We start from the raw sequence: 19,498 nt of genomic DNA on the forward strand, positions 1-19,498 counted from the left end.
GATATTCTTCCTGCTCCCACGACTTGCCTTTGGTTTGCTCGCAGACTTAGCGGTGGAATTCAGGCCAAATAGGTAATTGGTTTGGATCAGTTCAATAAACTTATGTAAGTTTTTACACAAAAAAAAAAAAGGTGTCCTGAGCTTTGCCCTTTTGTGTTCCCCTTGAAGCCAAACGTTCCTCTGGGTCTGACCCACGTGTTTAACTCACGCCTTTGGTGCAGTGAGAGCTGCCGGGGTGTTTTTGTGCTGCTGATGTGTGTGCTGAGAGCTCAGGCACAGCCACCTCACCTGTGATGGTGCTTTTTGAAAGGAGAAGGAAGATCTAGTCCTCTCCTGGACTGTATTTCTCCATGGCTGTAATTCATCTCCACTTCCAGGTGAGGAACAAGGCTTGAGTTCACTCTGTGATCTGCTCCATGTCCTCACTGGGACTGGCCTTGGGGATAAAACAAGTTCCATCCTCGTGGCCTGCACCAAATAACCCTGGGGAGAGGCAGGAGGAAGAAGAATCCCACCACATGGGACAGAGCTCCTGGCAAACCCCTCCCAGGGTGTCTCCCAGCTGTGCTGGGTCCCATGAAATGGGAATGCCTGTGGTTGCTCTGCCAAGATGAAGCAGCCAAAGAACCTTTTGCCTCATCTTTTCATGCTTGTTTTTTTTCTTGAGGTCAGGCATGGGAGGAGGTTTTCTGCTGGAAGAATTAAAAAAAAAGAGAGAAGTGTTTGGTTGTTCACCTCTGATGTGTCCAGCACTGCATGATGGGAACATCCCCTGCCAAAAGAAAATAGCCTGGAAGACAAAGTCCTCCCCAAAGAGACAACGAAACCTAATCAAACTTCATCAGTGTGGTCTTGCCCAGGATGAACAGGACCAGAATATTAAACTGAAAAAGGAGCAGAGGGAAACCTATTTTCACCAATTTTCTCTGTGTTACAAAACAGAAAGAGAAGAGTCAATTGATTTTCCTGTGGCTGGTAGTGTTTAAAATGTATGGGAGGGAAGGGAAGAGCCAGGGTGCATGGAGTGGCTGGAATATCAGTGCTGATATCCCCCTGCCCTCCTAAAGTAGTTGTTGGTTTAGAAAAGGGTACAAATAAATTTAAAAAATGAAAGATTCTTGTTAGCAAGGCCATGTTGGGAGGATAAAGAGAAAGCAAACTCCAGGATTTGCTGTGGAGGTGGTGTGTTGCCTGGTGCCCCTGATATGCTGCAGGAAACTGCTGATGTAAGATGCAGCACTTTGGGGGTGAACTTGCTAAACACATTTCTAGGAGCCCCCAGGCTCCTGGGAAAAAAAAAGTCTGGGTTTCTCTGGTTCTTGTTGGGCTGCTGGCATTCCTGTGCCCTCTCCATTCCTGACAAGGGGCAGGGAGCACAGGAGGAATAACTAACTCCTAGCAGGGAAAATAGGGAAAATAAAAGGCACCCACCCAGGAAGTCAGAAAGGAAAATCGTTGTGCCAAAGTCAGGCTGTTTTCCCACGATGGGTTGTAGCTCTGCCTGTCCTACCTGAGTCTTGCTGCAGGCTGGAAAATCAGCCCTAATGTGGCTCTGCTGGTGGCATCCTTCACCCCTCAGCTGCTATTCCACCTCTCCCTCTCTCATCTGACGTGGATCTGAACTAAATGATAGTGGTTGAACTCTTTTCCCCAGATACAGAAAATGAGGAACATAGGTCAGCTCACCCCAGCTACTCCCACAGCCCAGAGCTAGTTGTGTATCATCTATCAGCCCAGATACCAGGGGCAGGGAAAATCCCTGTGGAAATTGCAGGTTGAAGGAGTGAAAACAGTAATAACACTCACACCAGTGCCCCAGTGAGACTCCCTACCAGCAGCCAGCCCTTCCAGAGCGGGTGGAAACAGGAACAGCAAGGAAAGCCTCTCTGGGAGATCTGGAGAGAGAACACTGGACTTGGGTGAGTTTTTCCTTTTCCACCTGTAAAAGCAGAAGTCAGTTACAGAAAGTAAAGCAAGACCTGGATGGCAAAGTAGCTCCATTGAAAGTTCAGGGCAGCGCCTTTGACGGGCACTTTGAGCCTAGCACTGCTTAATGCTAATCCTGTAACATTATATAGATGGGCTTTTTTTTTTTTTTGCTTTTACACAAAGGAGGAAGGGGCTCAGTTCTTCTGAGGGTTGGGTTTTCTTTCCCCTGAGCAGCACAGCAGCGAGCCCAGCCCCGGCTCGCTGGCATTTCCATCTGAATCCACCTGAAGGGGGTGAGCTTTTGGGGAAGAAAGAGGCTCCTCTCCCTCTCCAGGCCAGAATCTGATCTCCAGATTAGCTTGCTGGTTATCAATAGAGGCAACAGTTGTGATTGCAACTCAACACTGCTCCAGCCCTGGAAGAGCATTGGCGGAAAGGGAGTTTTCAATTGGGAGAGCAAAGGACTGAGCCATCCTTTCAGTCCCCAGCAAGGATTGGCACGGGAGGACCGGCATGCATTCTCCATTGACATAGGACTTCGCCCTGCTCCACCAAGACTGGTCTAAAAATTCAGACCTGATCGCTCCTCTAGTCCACAAAACAGGTGGGTAATCTTTTTTTCATACTTAAATAATTTTAGCTTTGAATGGGATATGTTAAATAATGTGTTCTTTATTAAGTCTGTCGTGTTTGCCGAGTGGTGCCAGTCTTGCTCTTGTCCTCAGGCTGCCACTGTCTCCACTAGTCACTCTCTGCCTGCTCTCTGCTAATGAATCCACAAAATTTACAATCCTATCATCCTCCTTTCATCTTCCCAAGATAGGGAATGTGGCAAAACTTTTCCTTGGTGGAGTGATTTCTAGTCAATGGAGAATGTGGTAGCTGGGAGCAGGCTGGGACCAGCACTGATGTGACTGCAGCAGTGAACAGGGAGGAACTTTCTGTCCACTGTGTTCCATACTTTTCAAGCTCCCAGAAGTGGGAATCAAGTGGAAGTGATGTGGGACAGATGATGGGATGTTCCCCCTGTGTTCTCTATGTGCTATGTATGTATATGTGTGTCTTTAGAAGGTGTTGGATCTGCTGAATCCACAACCCCCATAAAAACAGATCTGCAGAGAACACAAAGCAACGCTGGCTTTTACAGACAGATATTTAAAGCTGGGAAGGTGGAGGGGCTGATCTGAAAACTCAGGCTGTGCATAATGGGTGTGGGAAGCTGATCACGTACTTTTCCAACTGGCACACACACACTGGGAACACACGAGACCTTCCCAGGAGCTCGACGTGAGCCCTGCCCGTGTGTAATCACGGACTCGACGGGCGAAGAAATCAAAGCAGGTGTTTTAGCAATATTTTCTATTGGATTAATAATGAGTAACAAATTGCATTAGGCACAGAAGGAATTAAAGCTGGCATGGGGTTTCTCTTTCATTTTCCCAGCCCTGTGTCTGCTCTCTCTCTCCCATTGATTCCTGTGCAGCGAGGAGGTGCCCAGCTGTGTAAATGTTTGGGCTCATCCAAATCAGTAAGTGGTGGTTGTGGCAGGAGCCAGCACAGAGGATTAGTCAAAGTGGTGTCTGAAGCCCCTTAACCATGAGAGCACACCACAACTCCTGTGTTTGGAGCAGTGCAGAGCTGCTCCCCTTGGAACTGGGTAGGAGTGTCCATCCCTGCACCGAGCGGGTCAGGGAGGAATTGCTTTTGAACCCTCAGGAGAATCAAGAGCCCACGGAGAGCTGGGGCTGTTTACAACTTCCAAAATCCATGTGAAACCAGCAGCAGCTCTTCCATGTGGTTCTGGGCTTCCTTTGGCAGTGATTTGCTGTTATCACCAGGGAATTCTCTCTGCATCACTCCATGGAACAGGCATTTTGGGTCTGCCTGGCAGGTGAGGGGCCTCCACCTCTGAAACATCCACCTGGCTTCAGGAAGCAGCAGGGCTTGGGGTATCCTTAAGGATGTGTTTTCCTACCAATGTGATGCATGTCTGGGTTTCTTTCCTTCCTGCAGGATGAACAAACGATCGTTTCTGGGAACTTGGGTGGCCCTTTTGGTGATAACAGCCCGGCAGCGAGGTGAGTATCTCCTGCTGGAGTGCTGGGAGCCCAAAATTCCCCAGCTCTGCTGTGCTCAGAGACCCCAGACGGCTTGGAAAACACCCCCAGGGTGAACTGAATGTTTCCCATGGGGAGGGAGAGGCTGGGAATTTTAAGGGATGCTTGTGTATATCATTTATATGGCTGTGTGTGCACGTGGGAGCTTTCCAGAGGTTGTGTTGGTCTGGCCAGTCACTATAAAATCAGTTTGAAAAAAATTCAGTGTTAGGACTGCTGAGTAGGAGCAGCAGTGTGGCCCCAGCAGTGCTAAAGGAGCTGGAATTAAGGAGTGTGTGCTGAGTTCCCTGTTTTAAAAATCAGTAAAATCCGTGTCTCATAGCTATGCCTTGGCTGTAATAACTTTTCAGGTGTGCGATAGCTGTGAAATGACTTATTTTACTACCTGTCAGCCCGAAGTTTTGCTGTGGCCCTTTGGATATATCTGTGAAACCAAACCTTGTGGCTTGGAAACTATCACATGCCACCTCCCTTTATGTCCAGAGGGGCACTCAGACCACTCAGAGGTCTCAGGAAATCAGGATGCCAGTGGGTTAGGCCAGGTTTGCCCTTGTCTTCTTTTCCCCTAGGAAAATTGGACTAGTTGAGTCTGTGAAGGACTCAACTTATTCTCCTTATTCCAAGGCAATTTCCAGCATGAAGCATCCTCAGGATGGCAGGGAAGGAGCATCCCCTGGGTTGGGCGTCAGGAGAGCCCCCCCTGTGTCTGTAACAGTGGGGAACAGAGCAAAGTGGCCCCATCTGAGGCCCCTGAAAGCACAGGGCCGGGCCCAGGAAGTAAAAGCACGTCCTGAATCCAGGTGAACAGAGCTGGGATTGTTCTGATCCTGTGGGCTCCTGTCGGCCAAGATTGAACATTGTCAGGACAGGGCATGGCTTTTCTACACTAAAGAGGGGAGAGGGAAGGGGAAAACCCAGAAAAATCCCCATTTCCTCTGTGAGGAGCACACTGGAAACAGGACATGAGATGACAGCAGAGGTCTGGCAGGGGCTGGAACGGGAGGGGACGTGTCCCCAGGGGCCAGAAGTGCCTGTCTGTGCCTCAAACCAATGGATTTTAGGCTGGTAGAAAGCAGCAGGCTTGTAATGAGATGTGTCAAAACCATCTTCTGAAGTATTTTTAGGAGAGACAGTTATGTCCACTGGCAGTTCCTTTTAGCAGGAAATGTTTTGCTGGGAAATGTCGGAGCAGCCGTGGCACCTCAGGCTGTCACCCGGCCCCAGGAGCCCTGGGGTCCAGCAGGGAGGGCTGGGCAGGCAGGAGGGAGGTGGACACTGCCAGGAACGTGTCCCTGGGGGTTGGGGTTGGTGCTGTTTGCTCCCCTGAACACCTCACCACCTAAAACAGCAAGTCCTGCTCATCCTGGAGCGGGGAGGATGGGCCTGTTGTCCTTGTTGTCCCAATGAGAAGCAAAGAGATGAGTGGTATGACTTGATGGCACTCACATGGAAGGAAAAAAGCAAAACTACAACTGTCCTGCATCTTGGGGTCACTTTGCTGTTGCCCCAACCAACCTTTGGATGATGCTTTTTCTCCTGACCCTGTCCCAGTCCCAGAGCTGGAACCTCTGCTGTGGCTTTGCTGTGGCCTCTCTGAAGTCAGAACAGGTCCTGACATTGCCTGAAGGACTCTCTTCTCTCTCTCCTTCCAGCTCACACCATGGGGAGTCTGTATCCATTCTGGCAGAACGACACAAGAACACCCAAAGTTGATGACGGAAGCTCTCCCGAGATCAGGATCTCCGTCCCTTTCATCTATTTTGGAGTCCCCCACAGAAGCATTTATGTAAGTGGACAAACAGACCTTCCCTTGACTCTTTTCCTTGTCATTAGGTTGTATTTTAAGTGCTCTCTCCCTGTCATCAGGAATGGGAAGATTTATTAGCAACTACCTGACAAGTTCTTAGATTTCATGAACTGAAAGGTTTTATGATTAAGAAAGTCAAAGGTGTATTTAATGGGATAATGTTCATGGGAAAGGAATATAAAAGGCAGTAAATTTTCTTTGTAGGTGATTAAATGGTACAGCAAAGCTAAGGGCTTGACACGAGGGACATTTTTCCTGTTACATGACAAGAAACAAGAAAATGCAGAGACCTGCTGGGGGGAAAATGGGCAACAGTTTTGTGGGTGCCCAAGACAAGCACAACTTGCTGCTCTCATTTGTTGTCCTGTAGAGCCCTGTTTTGCAGACTTTTCAGGGATTTTTGGGGCTTTTTCAGGGATGCTTTTCATAGAATCATAGAATCAGCTGGGTTGGAAGGGACCTCCGAGATCATCAAGTCCAACCCTTGATCCAACCCCGCCGTGGTTCCCAGCCCATGGCACTGATGCCACATCCAGTCTCTTCTTAAAAACCTCCAGGGATGGAGAATCCACCACTTCCCTGGGCAGCCCATTCCAATGGCTGATCACCCTCTCTGGAAAGAAATTCTTTCTAATATCCAACCTAAACCTCCCCTGGCACAGCTTAAGACCGAGCCCTCTTTTGCTGAGAGTTGCCTGGGAAAAGAGACCAACCCCCACCTGGCTCCCCCCTCCTTTCCGGTGGTTGTAGAGAGTGAGGAGGTCTCCCCTGAGCCTCCTCTTCTTCAGGCTTCCTACATCAGGCTTTGGCCACCTCTGCTGGGATGAAGCAGAATCTCTGCCAGGGTGGTCAGGCTGCCTCACCCACTGTCACCATCTCAGTCACCCTCAGGCAAAACCCTCTCACCCCACGTTTTCTGAGAAACCAGCGGGTTTCTGCTGCCTGCAAAGGCTTGCTCAGGCAGAGTGGGTCTCTCTGTGCAGGTGAACAACAACGGGGTGATCTCCTTCAACACTCTGGTCAGCCAGTTCACCCCCGAGGCCTTCCCGCTGGCCGACGGCCGCGCCTTCGTGGCGCCGTTCTGGGCCGATGTGCACAACGGCATCCGGGGGGACGTCTACTACAGGGAGAGCACAGACCCCAGGCTGCTCAGGAGAGCCTCCAAGGACATCCACAAGCACTTCAAGGACATGGCCTCCTTCTCTGCCACCTGGGTCTTCATCGTCACCTGGGAGGAGGTCACATTCTACGGGGGGAGCAGCACGACGCCGGTAAGAGCGTGGTTCTGGATGGTTGAATGTATGTCTGTAGTTGTATATCTGTATATCTGTGTATCAATTATATAATTGTCTTTTGTGTGTAAAATTGACTGTGTTTCATTGTGCTCCTCAGTTCCCCTTGGGCAGAGAAGCACCATGGTCCTTTCACCTTTCTGTCTCGTGGGAACCCATATGAGCCTTGCTCTCTGCTCTGCTCTCAGATCTCCAGGGAAAGCATCCCCTCTTTGCTATTTGCAGGCAGTGTATCTAAACAGGGCTCTGACACCACTTAGGAGTGTTTGGCTTGATCACAGTGTACTTATTTTTTGTTAGATACAAATGCAGATATTTGTGATGACAGCTGCAGGGGAGACGGGTCAGACTGACCAGAGTCACACTCGTGACTCAACCATATTATGTTTCCAAAAATGTGAGTTGTATCTCAGAGGATGGAGATGGCAGTGTGGTGGTTTTTTAGGGCATTTAAATATCTGGTTAATATGTGAGCTGTGGCTGCAGCTGATGTTGGGAGGTCCGTGCTGGACTCCTGGTAGCTGAAGGCTTGGGGTGCAGATACAATCCTAGGATGGTTTGAGTTGGAAAGGACCTCAAACTCATCCTGTCCCACCCCCTGCCATGGGCAGGGACACCTTCCACTAGACCAGGTTGCTCCAAGCCCTGTCCAACCTGGCCTTGAACACCTGGGGAGTGAGGGATCCCAGCTATTGTTTGGGGCAAAGCTTGTTTAGGATTAGCAAGTGCCAAAAGCTGGTTTCTTCTGTCTCGAGGAGTTGGCTCTGACAAACAGTCCAGCTCTTTCCCATTTGTTAGAGAAGCTTGAGATTTAATGCATATTTTTTGCCAGTCCTGGCAACACTTGCAGAAAAAAAACCCCACATATATATTTATTTGCAGACAGGAAGCAATATAGAGATTCGTGTATTGCCTGAAGAATTACATTTGCAACACAATGCAATTTATTTTGTTATGGAGCAGCCTTCCTGCTCAGCAGCAGCCAGGGCTCGGGGTTGGCACGTGGAACCAGCACGATGCAACTTAAGCAGGAGATTCATCGCAATGCAGAAAAGCTGCAGAAAACAATTTGGGGAATGTGGCCTCTGGGATGCTGCAGCTGCTGTCTTGTGATGTCACCTGAAATTAGCTCAGTTTCTGAGACCCTGGTGAGGCAGCAAGGGTGCTCAGGGACCGTGAGAACCAAAGAGGGAGATTTTGGGATTTGATGGAAGTTCCAGCCACCTTACACCTGGCACCAGGTCACCTCTTGCTGCTCTCCAAGAGGCCCCTGAGCAGAGCAGGGTTTGCTGCTGTTGCACTCTCAGACTGATCCTGACTTTGTGTGTGACGTGTTAGTGATCTCACAGCTCAGCAAAAGACTTGGCCAAGGTGAGCAAAGTGTGCAGAGGACACCAGGAGTAGGAGGCAGAATCCCAGGGAAAGGATGCAGGAGTGGAAATGGTGGCTCTCCCGCCCGCCCCGGTGTGAACTGTGCCATTTGCAGCTGCTGGGAGGCTGCTCTGCCCACAACTCTCCTGACAGCTCCCAAAGCCTGCTTTGCCTCTGTGTTCAAGATTCCTCGTGGCAGGAGCCCTTATGTGCCTTGGAAGTGACCTCCCTTGTGGTGTGCAGGCAGTGAGTGCAGCCCTGGGCTCTGCTCTGCAGTTCCGAGGCATCCTCAGAGCCCAGAATCAAACCAGTGGGTTTAGCACCAGGCTCCTTTTATTGCTCTTGATTAATTAAAATAGAAGCATCCCACACTTAGTGCCCTGCTAAAATCCTGCTTGCTCAGAGGCAGGAGGAGCAGCTGTCATGGCATGGTCCCAGTGCAGAGGAAGGGCAGGGACGGGAAGGACAGGAAAATGCAAAAGGCTGAGAGAAGTGGTTGACTTCGTTCCCAGTGATGAGCTCTGCTGCTGGATCTGCGTGGATAGAGGGAATATCTCGAGGAAAGAGGCTTCTTCTGCCTTTCTACACAGCTATAAATGGAAAATGGGGATTATGCTGCCCTCACCACCTGGCAGAGCGGGCTCTTCCCACCTGGAGCCCTGCTGGAATGTGTCTGGAGTTTGGGGGGCTGGAAATGCGGAGTCATTTCAAGGGAAAGGAAGAACATGAGCAGCAGATTTAGCAGGGAACGAGGGGATTTGGCAGCCAGCAAAGTGCATGATATACATGGCTGGCTTGGATGTAATCCACCTTTAGCAGTATTGTAGGATATGGATGTGGAAGGGAACTGGGAAAGATAATGCAGCGAGGGATAAAGCTGAGATGGGTAAGGGGAGATGACAGATCTTAGCAACCCGAATCCTGCCCGTTGCCTCTTCCCCGTGAGCTCATTCTCATGCTGCCATCTATTGGTGTTCACTTGCATCAGAGACGGACTTGTTGTCCTCCCAGGTGGAGGAAAGGGCAGGGATAGGAGCTGGTGGAGTTGTGGCAGCAAGCACAGGCTTATTTTGGGTCTAATTCAGCTTCTGCAGCTCTTCACTGCGAGGCTCCTGTGCCTTGCCCAGGCCGGAGATGAACGTGGTGAAAGGACAGGCCAACAGCACAAGAAAAGCAGTGTCACCTCGTGAGTGTGCTCCTGGTTTTCCACAGGTGAACACTTTCCAAGCTGTCCTGATCTCAGATGGAGTGTCTTCCTTTGCCATATTTAACTACCATGAAATCAGCTGGACCACGGGGACAGCCAGCGGAGGGGACCCCCTGACTGGTCTCGGCGGGGTGATGGCCCAGGTGAGGCTCTTGCTCCCCTATCCCTGTCTCTGTTGAACTCTTGGATGATTGCCTGTAGCCTTCCCAACATGTCCATGCTTCCACATGCCACTCAGTCCCCCACTGTCCCCAGCACTCCTTGCATCCCGCTGCTGGGCACAGTGGGATGAGCACCCCAAAATCTGGTGATGGCAGCAGTTCCATCTGCCTGAGGGGGGAGGGAGGTTCCTGCATAAGAGGAGTTTCCCTCCATTGCTTCCTCACTTTATCTTGGCCACTCAATACACACCCCCTTAGATCTATATTTACAAACATATGTATATAAACATACCTAAATCTGTAAATGTACATCCATTCTGCTTGTAGTACCCATTTAGCTTTTCAAAACTAACTGAAAACTGCAATCCCTGAGAAGAGTTGTCGGAACTAAAGAGGAGGGGGCAGAGAAGTGAGGAAACGCAGCATCGCTTTCCCTTGGCCCAGATGGGTGATGGAATTTGCTCTCTCTCTGGTTTAGGCTGGTTTCAATGGAGGAAATCTCACCAACTTCTTCAGCCTCCCGGGCTCCAGAACTCCAGACATAGTGAATATCGAAGAGACAACCAACGTGAATGTCCCTGGGCGCTGGGCTTTCAAAGTAGATGGCAGAGAAATAGACCCTGCCAATGGCTGCAGCCTGAGAGGTAAGGGAGGAATGGCACTGCTTGTTTGCAGATTTTGGGGTGCAGTGTAGCAAAATGCTGTTGGGATGCTGATGGAGAAGTGCTGACTGCTCTGGGCTGCTGTGTTTTTGCCAAGGCGTCCCCACAAGCTGTGACTGTGGGGACAGAAACACGAGAGTAGGTGCAATCACTGCTGTTGCTGCACCCAAATTCCAGTGACAACAGGAAAGACCTGGGGGCAGCAATTTCCTCTGGCCTCCACATTAGGGAAGCTGGCCTTGTGGTCCCATTTCCCTTGTTTCTGCAGGAGGAAGAGCAGGTTTTCCCTGTACAGAGCCTGTGCCTGTGTCACACAGAGCATAGGGCTATAAATGGATTAATCAATGCACACAGTGACTGCACAGGGACTTTGCTGCACAGAGATTACTGTGTTGCCATTTGACAAATAAAACTGTCAGGAGCTTTCACAGTGCTCCAGGAGTCTTTCCAGCGAGAGAGGATTGTCATTTGTGAGTGGACACTGGAGACATGAGGCTTCTTTATGTCCCGATTTAGGACTGTACCAAGAAGGCTCCGAGGCTCTTGCAGCCACAGCAGAGTTTTAGATCCAACTGCTCCAGCCCCTTCCAGCTGCTGACCCCAGGAAGAAAAGGCTGGACTTTGCAAAGGGGCTGGAAGGCATCTGGGGTTTGCAGGTGACGGGGGAGTGTGAGTAAATCCCACCACTGGATTTAAATTTCATGCCGAATGTCCGATTGCCCTCTATGAGAGGAGACGCAGCACGAGGTGTCAGAGCCTTATGACACTCCTTTCCTAAATCCCCCACACCACCATGGCTGGCATGTGGATCTTGCTAAGAGGGGACATTTGTTGCAGGGAAGTGGAAAATAGCTTCTTTTTTTTTTTTTTTTTTTTTTTTGGTAGGAGGCAGGGAAGAGCACAAAAGTTTGGGAGAGGTAAATTCAGGCAGCGCGCGGCGGGAGCCACGCGGCTGAGAAGTGTGAAAGATGGCCAGATGGAGGAGAGAAAAACTCTCCCGGGTGGTACTTGCCACCCTTGTTCTCCTGTCTTCTCTCAGCCTCTCACGTCTCTCACCAGACAAACCTGCCTCCCTTTATAGTGCCACGTCTGCTCAGCCTGCGGGATCACTCAGCGCTCCCGTTGTGCCTGGGGTGTGGTGTGGAAGTTACTTATCAACAGCTCTTTTGGTTTCCTAACTACTACGAGCTCTTTCTGAATGAGAGTAAATTGCTCCAGGGCTGCTGGTGGCAGAGTTACACTTTGACCAGCAAAGTTGTGTGGACAGGGCAATGATGGAGGTGGCAAAATGCTGAAGGACAGCACGAGTGCTGCGACAGTGCTGGGAACGGCCTCCAACAGGCATCAGCTTTACCAGTGGACTTTCCTTTTGGGAAAAGAGCACAAATGGCTCTTGTGCCCTGCAGTACTGAGGCAGAGTGAGAGTTGTGGGTGTCCAAAATGTATGGAATAGCCTTCAAGTTTTCCAGCCTGTGTGTTGCAGCACTCACCCTGGATTTGTGACAGCGCCCTCAGCATTCCATGGACTTGAAGAGGATGGACTGAAAACAAAGCTTGGGATTGCAGCACTCTGCTGAATGGCACTTGCTGGGAGTTTGCACAAAGAGAACAGCTGAGAAGCCCAGTGGCAAGACACTTTGGTGGTGGTCTTGACCACGGGGCCAGCAGACCCCTCTGAGGTGACGTGGTGCACTCGGCTCCTCTGTCTGGAGAAGTGATGTAGCGTGGGTTTTTCCCCTTTCTGTCTTTCTAGGGCAGTTTCTCCGCCAAGGGGAGATCTTTTGGGACAACGCCAACTGCAGCACCAAGTGCCGCTGCCTGGACTTCGGCAATGAGATCCTCTGCCAGGAGGTGGCTTGCGGCCCCTTTGAGGCGTGTGAGAGCAAGGCCAGGTTCTTCCAGTGCGTGCCGGTGGAGAGCAGCACCTGCGTGGTGTTCGGAGATCCTCATTACCACACCTTCGACGGCTTCCTCTTTCACTTCCAGGGTTCCTGCTCCTACCTCCTCGCCAGGCAGTGCTGGCCAGGCTCCCACCTGCCCTACTTCAACGTGGAGGCCAAGAATGAGAACCGAGGCGGCTCCTCCGTCTCCTGGCTCAGGGATATTTTTGTGGAGGTCTACTCTCACAAGATTGTTCTCCCCAAGGGTGGCTTTGGGAAGGCAAAGGTGAGAGCCCTGCTGGTGGATGGGGAGAACTTGCCAGGCTGACAATGAGGCTGTGACAACAGCTTGGAGAGCGTGGGATGGCACTTCTGGGCCTCGTGTGTCCTTGGGGAGTGGGCACGGGTGACAGGCATAGTGGAAAAGCCCTGTGGCTTACAAATGGCTGTCCTTCTGTGCGTGTCCCTAACCCTAAGACACCATAAGGTGCTGTGTCCCAGTATGAGGGCTCTGCTATTTCCTGCGCTGGCTCAGTCTCCTGGTGTTGTCCTCGCAGGTGGATGACCTGGTGGTGTCCCTGCCCATCTCTCTGGAACTGGGTGCAGTCAAAGTCTACCAAAGTGGCCTGTCCACCGCCCTGGAGACTGACTTTGGCCTGCTGGTGACCTTTGATGGAGAACACCTCGCCTCCATCTCAGTGCCGGGCTCGTACATCAATGCCACGTGCGGCCTGTGTGGGAATTACAACAAAGACCCTGAGGACGATATCCTCCGCTCAGATGGGAGGTTGGCCACGTCCGTGCCAGAGCTGGGAGAGAGCTGGCAAGTGCCACATCCCGAGAGGAGATGCTCCACGGGCTGCTTGGAAAACTGCAGCCTCTGCGACGCCGCCACCGAGTCCCTGTATTTCACCCCCGAGTACTGCGGCTTCATCAACAAGACTGGGGGCCCCCTCTGGGAGTGCAGCTCGGTCGTGGACCCCACTGCCTTCGTCCACAGCTGTGTCTATGACCTCTGCAGTGCCCCTGTGCCCAGGGATAACGGCACTGGGCTGTGCCAGGCCATCCAGGCGTACGCCACGGTGTGCCAGTCCCTGGGCATCTCGGTGGGAGAGTGGCGGACACAGACAGGGTGTGGTGAGTGTTTATGTGCTTGTGCTGGGAGCCTTCCCCTCTGGAGGAGACGAGTGATTTCAGGGGTTTGCCTCTGTGCCCAGATGAGGGGAAAGAAATCCAAGGGAGGGAGTTGGTGGAGGGAGTCAGGGGAAAACAGATGAGTCCTTCTCCATGGCATCAGACTCTTGCTCCAGCAAAAGGGTGGTAGAAGTCAGGTGTGAGGTGGGAGCTCCACGTTGCTCTGCAGACAGTCAGCTGCCATGGTGAGAGATGGAGGTTGGACTGGGACAGGCTGAGGGCACACTTCTCGGCCCATCCTCCTCAGATAGCTGCAGGCAGTGCGGTGGCTCTGGAGTGGTTTTGGAGAAACCCCTCTTATGTGACAGGAATGGCCAGGGAAGCACAGAAAGGAAATGGAGGGGCCAATCCTACCATCAAAATGGAGCTCACGGGTCTCTGCGTGTTGTCTCTGCTGTGGGTCAACCGGAACAGGATAATTGGCCCTGAGCTGTGCCATAATTATGGTCCCCCTGTTTGTGTCCCCTCTGCCCCACAGCGACGGCCGTGCAGTGCCCGGAGCTCAGCCACTATTCAGTGTGTGCCAGCAGCTGCCCTGCCACGTGCTCAGACCTCACAGCCCCGCTGGCCTGTGCCTCCCCCTGCACCGAGGGCTGCGAGTGCGACGAGGGCCACGTGCTGAGCCGGGACCGCTGCGTGCCCGCCCCGCAGTGCGGCTGCGACGTGGACGGGCGGTACTACCCCGTCGGGGAGTCCTTCTGGGCATCCACGGACTGCACCGTGCAGTGCCAGTGCGAGGATGGAGGGGAGGCCAAGTGCTTCAACACCACCTGCCCCGAGGGAGAGATCTGCACCATCGAGGGCGGCCACCGCGGGTGCTTCCCCCGGCGGGAGACCGTGTGCTTGGTGGGGCAGAGCCAGGTGCTGCAGACGTTCGATGGCATCACCTTCCCCTACCCGCTGGAACAGTCCTACACGCTGCTCAAAACCTGCCCGGAGAGGCTGGACTTCGTCGAGGTGGACATCAGCCAGAAGAAGGCGGGATCTGCTCCCAACGGGCCGCGCGTGGTGCGGGTCCAGGCAGCCGGCCAGGAGGTGAAGATTGGAGGCACCCGCCTGTCGGACATTAAGGTAAAGGTGCTGCCCAGGGCCGGGGTGGGACATGGTGGTTTGTGGTGTGATCCCTGTCCCCTTGGAGAAGGGCTGGTGGGTCTGTGGGCCAGACACTGTGGTGGCACTTGGAGGAAGCCCAAGTGAACCATCACTGTGTGAGGGCCCTGAAGTTGTTGCCGCAGCACCACTATTCCTGTTTGCTGAGTCAGTTGTCTCCTGCAACTTGGTTTTTTTTTCCCTGGAAAAACATACTCTGTCTGGGGGCAAAAAGCAAGGAAACAGCTGTATGCCCTCACTCAGAGGAGGCTTTGGGTCTTGGAGGGTGGATCAGGGTCAGGAGGTGTGTAGTGTACTCAGCACAGCAGAAAAAATCACATCGCCCTCCCTGAAGCGTCTCAATCTGCTTGTTCCTTGTAGGTGAACGGTTATGATGTGGAGCTGCCCTATTTCCACCCCTCTGGACGCCTGGAAATCTACCGTGGTGACAATGGCACCATGCTGGAGTTAGAGGGGCTCCTGACCATCAGCTACTATGGCTCGGGGCTCCTGGAGATCCGCCTCTCCACCTCCTACTTCAACTGCACCGGGGGCCTCTGCGGCCTCTTCAATGGCAACGCCAGCGATGAGTTCAACCTGCCCACGGGCAAATTCACGGACAACCTGGAGCTCTTCCTGGAGAGCTGGACCACCTTCGACGAGATCTGCAACGGGGAGTGCGGGGACCTCCTCATGGCCTGCAACAACGACTCGGAGCTGCTCAAGTCCTACCGGAGCCGCTCCAGCTGCGGCATCATCAACGACCCCACCAACAGCTCCTTCCTGGAGTGCCACAGCGTGGTCAACGTCTCAGCCTACTACAGGACGTGCCTCTTCCGCCTCTGCCAGAGCGGGGGCAACGTGTCAGAGCTGTGTGACTCGGTGGCGCGCTACGCCAGCGCCTGCAAGAACGCCGACGTGGACATCGGCCAGTGGAGGAGCCACAGCTTCTGCCGTGAGTCCACCAAAGCCTTTAAGCACCCAGCGTGGGGAGAAAGGGATTTTTGAACCTATCATACTCAGGCAGAATCTTTTTGTTGGGAATTCGTGGGTGTGCAGAGGTGGAGCGGGTTTCTTACAGGATGCTGAAATTACAGCAGTAGTTTCTGAGCGTGCTGGAGCCAGCAGAGACACAGTTCGCAGCGAACTGATTTCAGGGTGGCATTTCAGGAGGCAGCAGAAATTTTATGATGTGGTGCAGGAGTGTTCCAGAGCCGCAGATGGTGTCTGGAGGTGCTGTGTGCCACCACCAGAGGATAATTTGCATAACACTGGTTTTTAGCTGGCTCTATAAGCTTGCTGTTGGTGGGAGAACATTCATAATTCAGAAGAAGCAAATGTGAAAAATCCCTGGTGTGGAAGTACATGGTGGGAAGGCAGTGCCTGTCTCTGCCTCAGAGGTTTCAGGGACGTGCCTGTTTGGGAGCTCTCTCCTTTTAGGTTGGGTATTAGAAAAAGGTTCTTCCCCCAGAGGGTGGTTGGGCACTGAACAGACTCCCCAGGGCAGTGGGCACAGCACCAAGGCTGACAGAGCTCAAGAAGCATTTGGATGATCTTCTCAGGCACAGGTGTGTGACTCTGGGGGATGGTCCTGTGCAGGGTCAGGAGTTGGACTTGATGATTCTTGTGGGTCCCTTCCAACTCAGGACATTCTGTGAAAATAGCAGGATGAGGTGTCTTTTGGCATGTGGCAGGACAGGGGTCTGATGTGAGGGCAGTGATGGCTGAGAGGAGAAGGGGTTGCAAAAGAAATTGGGAGAGACAATGGCCAGCAAGGTGCTGGGGTTGTTTCCCTCTGACTTCTTTCCCCCTGAATCAGTCACCACTCACCCCATTCCCACTTTTTGCCTGTCCCTCACCCTGAATCAGTCACCACTCACCCCATTCCCACTTTCTGCCTGTCCCTCACCCCGTGGGACTCACACTCTCTGTTTGCTGGCCCTGCAGCTCTGGCCTGCCCGGAGAACAGCCACTTTGAGGAGTGCATGAGCTGCGTGGAGACCTGTGAGAGCCTGGCCTCGGGCCCCGTGTGCACGGACACCTGCACCGAGGGCTGCCAGTGCGACGAGGGCTTCGCCCTGCGCGGCACCCGCTGCATCCCGCGCGGGGAGTGCGGCTGCAGCTTCGAGGGGCGGCAGCTGGCCACCAACCAGACCTTCTGGATGGACATCTCCTGCCACTTCCTCTGCTACTGCAACGGCTCCGACAACAGCGTGTACTGCGAGAATGTCTCCTGCAAGGACGACGAGTACTGCCTGGAGGAGAACGGCCTCTACTACTGCCACGCCCGCACCGACGCCTCCTGCATCATCTCTGGCTACGGCCACTACCTGACTTTTGATGGCTACTCCTTCGACTTCCAGAGCAGCTGTGAGTTGATCCTGTGCACCACGATCTCCAGGCCCAGGGTGGAGCGCTCGGACACGTTCCCGGCGTTCACTGTCACGGCCAAGAACGAGGACCGGGACACCTCTCTGGCCCTGTGGGTGAAACAGGTGGAAGTGGAGGTCTTTAACTACAACATCGTCATCCACCGTGCCTACAAATACACCGTGCTGGTGAGTGCAGGGCAGGAGGGACGTGGTTATGTCTGCCTGTGTGGCTCCCAAACCACAGAGTGAGTTCTTAGGCACTGGGCCTTATGCTCTGCAGGGTTTTCCAGGGGTCGGGAAGTGTGGATACTTGGGTGCTGCCAGGCAGCTTTTGGAGGGGGTTTGTGTTTTGGCTGCCTTGTTTTGGGTGCAGAGGCAAGGCTGACAGGGACCCTGCTCTGGGAATGCCAAGCCACCCCCTTTTGTATCCTTCTGTGGCAGCTCTGATTGTCACTCCCACTCACAGGGCCTCTTGTTTCCTTCCCTGCAGATCAATGATGAGCGTCTCTACCTGCCCCTGAAGCTGGGCCAGGGCAAAGTGAACATCTTTGCCTTCGGCTTCCACATCGTGGTCGAGACCGACTTCGGGCTGAAGGTGGTGTATGACTGGAAGACCTTCCTCTCCGTCACCATCCCACGGGGCTTCCAGAACCTCACCTACGGCCTCTGCGGCCGCTACAACGGCAACCCCGAGGACGACCTGGTGGCCTCGGGTGGCACAATGGCCACCAGCATCGCTGACTTTGTCCAGAGCTGGGCCAAGAGGGACACGTTCTGCCGCGTGGGCTGCGGCGACCGCTGCCCAGCCTGTGGGAAGGTGGAAGGCTTCTGGAAGCCCCAGCAGCTCTGCAGCCTCATCCCGAGCCAGAGCGGGGTCTTTGCCAAGTGCCACAGCAAGATCAACCCCGGCTTCTTCTACAAGAACTGCCTGTTTGACACCTGTGTGGATGGGGGAGCCATGCAGACAGCCTGCAGCTGGCTGCAGAACTATGCCAGCACGTGCCAAACACAGGGGATTGCCATTACTGGCTGGAGGAACTTCACCTCGTGCTGTAAGTGCCACCCTGCCTCCAGGGCCTTCTTTTTCTGGGGTGCCAGGGATGGGGAGGCCAACAGCCAGGCAGCTGGTCCCTCCCGTGCTGGGTGTGGGGTCAAGCCTGGGACACTCTATTCTTTACAAACTGCACGTGGTACAGCAGGAGCAGGGATGGAAAAGGGGAAGCCACAAGCTCAGGATGTATCAGCCATCCCCCTGTTGTTAAGCAGGAATTATATTAGTTGGCTTTGAAGCCAGGAGTACGTGTTTGCTCTAGTGAAGCTGCAGCCCCTTGTCAATAAAGTTGTGATGCTCTGTTCAATTAGGCTCCTGAGGATGGGAACTGCACGCCTCCCTGGCAGCCAATCTATCTGGCAAATCAGATGGGAAGTAATTGTCTTTGCTAACAAGACTGAAAATTAAATTTGTGTCGTTTTCCCTCCTGACAAGCAAGCTCAAGGCCCAGAGGCACCGCTCGCACAGGGTGGTGAGGCTGCTGACTGTGTGATAGGTCCGAGGTGTTCCCTTTGGGGAGCCAGGTTGGTTTGGTCCAGGGAGCTAATCTGAGTGTGTTTTGTCCTCTCTCAGCTGTCAGCTGTCCCCCCAACAGCCACTACGAGAGCTGTGTGTCCCTGTGCCAGCCCCGCTGTGCCGCCATCCGGCTCAAGAGCGACTGCAGCCACTACTGTGTGGAGGGGTGTCAGTGTGACCCCGGGTACGTCCTCAATGGCAAGAGCTGCATCCTGCCCCACAACTGTGGCTGCTACTCCGATGGCAAGTACTACGAGGTGAGCAGCTCCAAGCCTTCTCTCAGGGCTTGCTTTCATCCTCTGGCTGATATCACCGGGCCTGAGTGGGGATGGCAGTCAAGCTGGGCTGGTGCCAGGGATAGAGAATAGAGGGACGTCCTTCCATGGTGTGCTGCATAGCAACAACCACCATACAGTTGATGATTTCTATCTGCAAAAATCATCATACAGTTGTTGGGTGAGGGTGACCCAGGTGTCAAGCACAGGAGAGAACTGGTAGAGGAAAGGGTGGTGACTGAGAAGGCTGTCTTTGGTGAGTGCCAAAGTCCAGTACTATATAACCATTTGTTCTAGGTATTCCACTTTTTGTTTCACATTAAATTTATTTCTTTGTAGCTACTGGATGTCACTCAGGAGTTTGATGCAGCAGAAAGCTGTGCTGGTGGCATTGCTCATATTATAGCAGGTTGTATTTTGTGTCAGTGAATCTGTTCTGTGTAAGGTGTCTTTGCCAAGCCCCACACCCATAAGGAGCCAGTATTAAATATCAAAACCTTAAATTATTAAATTAAATATTAAAATCAAACCTTTTGATTGCCTAAGTGAAAAACACGTTGCAGGGCTCAGCAGAT

The 19,498-nt window shown here is 52.9% G+C and overlaps 1 protein-coding gene across 5 annotated transcripts in view; it reads left to right on the forward strand.

Moving 5' to 3' along the window:
• The window catches only part of TECTA (tectorin alpha), a 34,958-nt gene that overhangs the window by 9,345 nt on the left and 6,115 nt on the right, over positions 1-19,498 (forward strand). For 2 of the 5 annotated variants that reach the window (XM_027699517.1, XM_027699519.1), the window contains exons 1-13: positions 257-2,529; positions 3,940-4,007; positions 5,699-5,832; positions 6,837-7,124; positions 9,729-9,866; positions 10,363-10,528; positions 12,300-12,712; positions 12,984-13,563; positions 14,099-14,691; positions 15,091-15,664; positions 16,657-17,267; positions 17,572-18,133; positions 18,706-18,905. In XM_027699517.1, coding sequence (XP_027555318.1) covers positions 3,944-4,007; positions 5,699-5,832; positions 6,837-7,124; positions 9,729-9,866; positions 10,363-10,528; positions 12,300-12,712; positions 12,984-13,563; positions 14,099-14,691; positions 15,091-15,664; positions 16,657-17,267; positions 17,572-18,133; positions 18,706-18,905 — 4,323 coding nt within the window. In that variant the 5' untranslated portion in view covers positions 257-2,529; positions 3,940-3,943. Of the gene's footprint in view, positions 1-256; positions 2,530-3,939; positions 4,008-5,698; positions 5,833-6,836; positions 7,125-9,728; positions 9,867-10,362; positions 10,529-12,299; positions 12,713-12,983; positions 13,564-14,098; positions 14,692-15,090; positions 15,665-16,656; positions 17,268-17,571; positions 18,134-18,705; positions 18,906-19,498 lie in introns of those variants that run through there. The other 3 variants (XM_027699515.1, XM_027699516.1, XM_027699518.1) reach the window with 3 other exon arrangements.

The sequence above is a fragment of the Neopelma chrysocephalum genome, unplaced genomic scaffold (genome assembly GCF_003984885.1).
Source record: "Neopelma chrysocephalum unplaced genomic scaffold, ASM398488v2 Primary Assembly neopelma1_138, whole genome shotgun sequence".
NCBI lineage: Eukaryota > Metazoa > Chordata > Aves > Passeriformes > Pipridae > Neopelma > Neopelma chrysocephalum.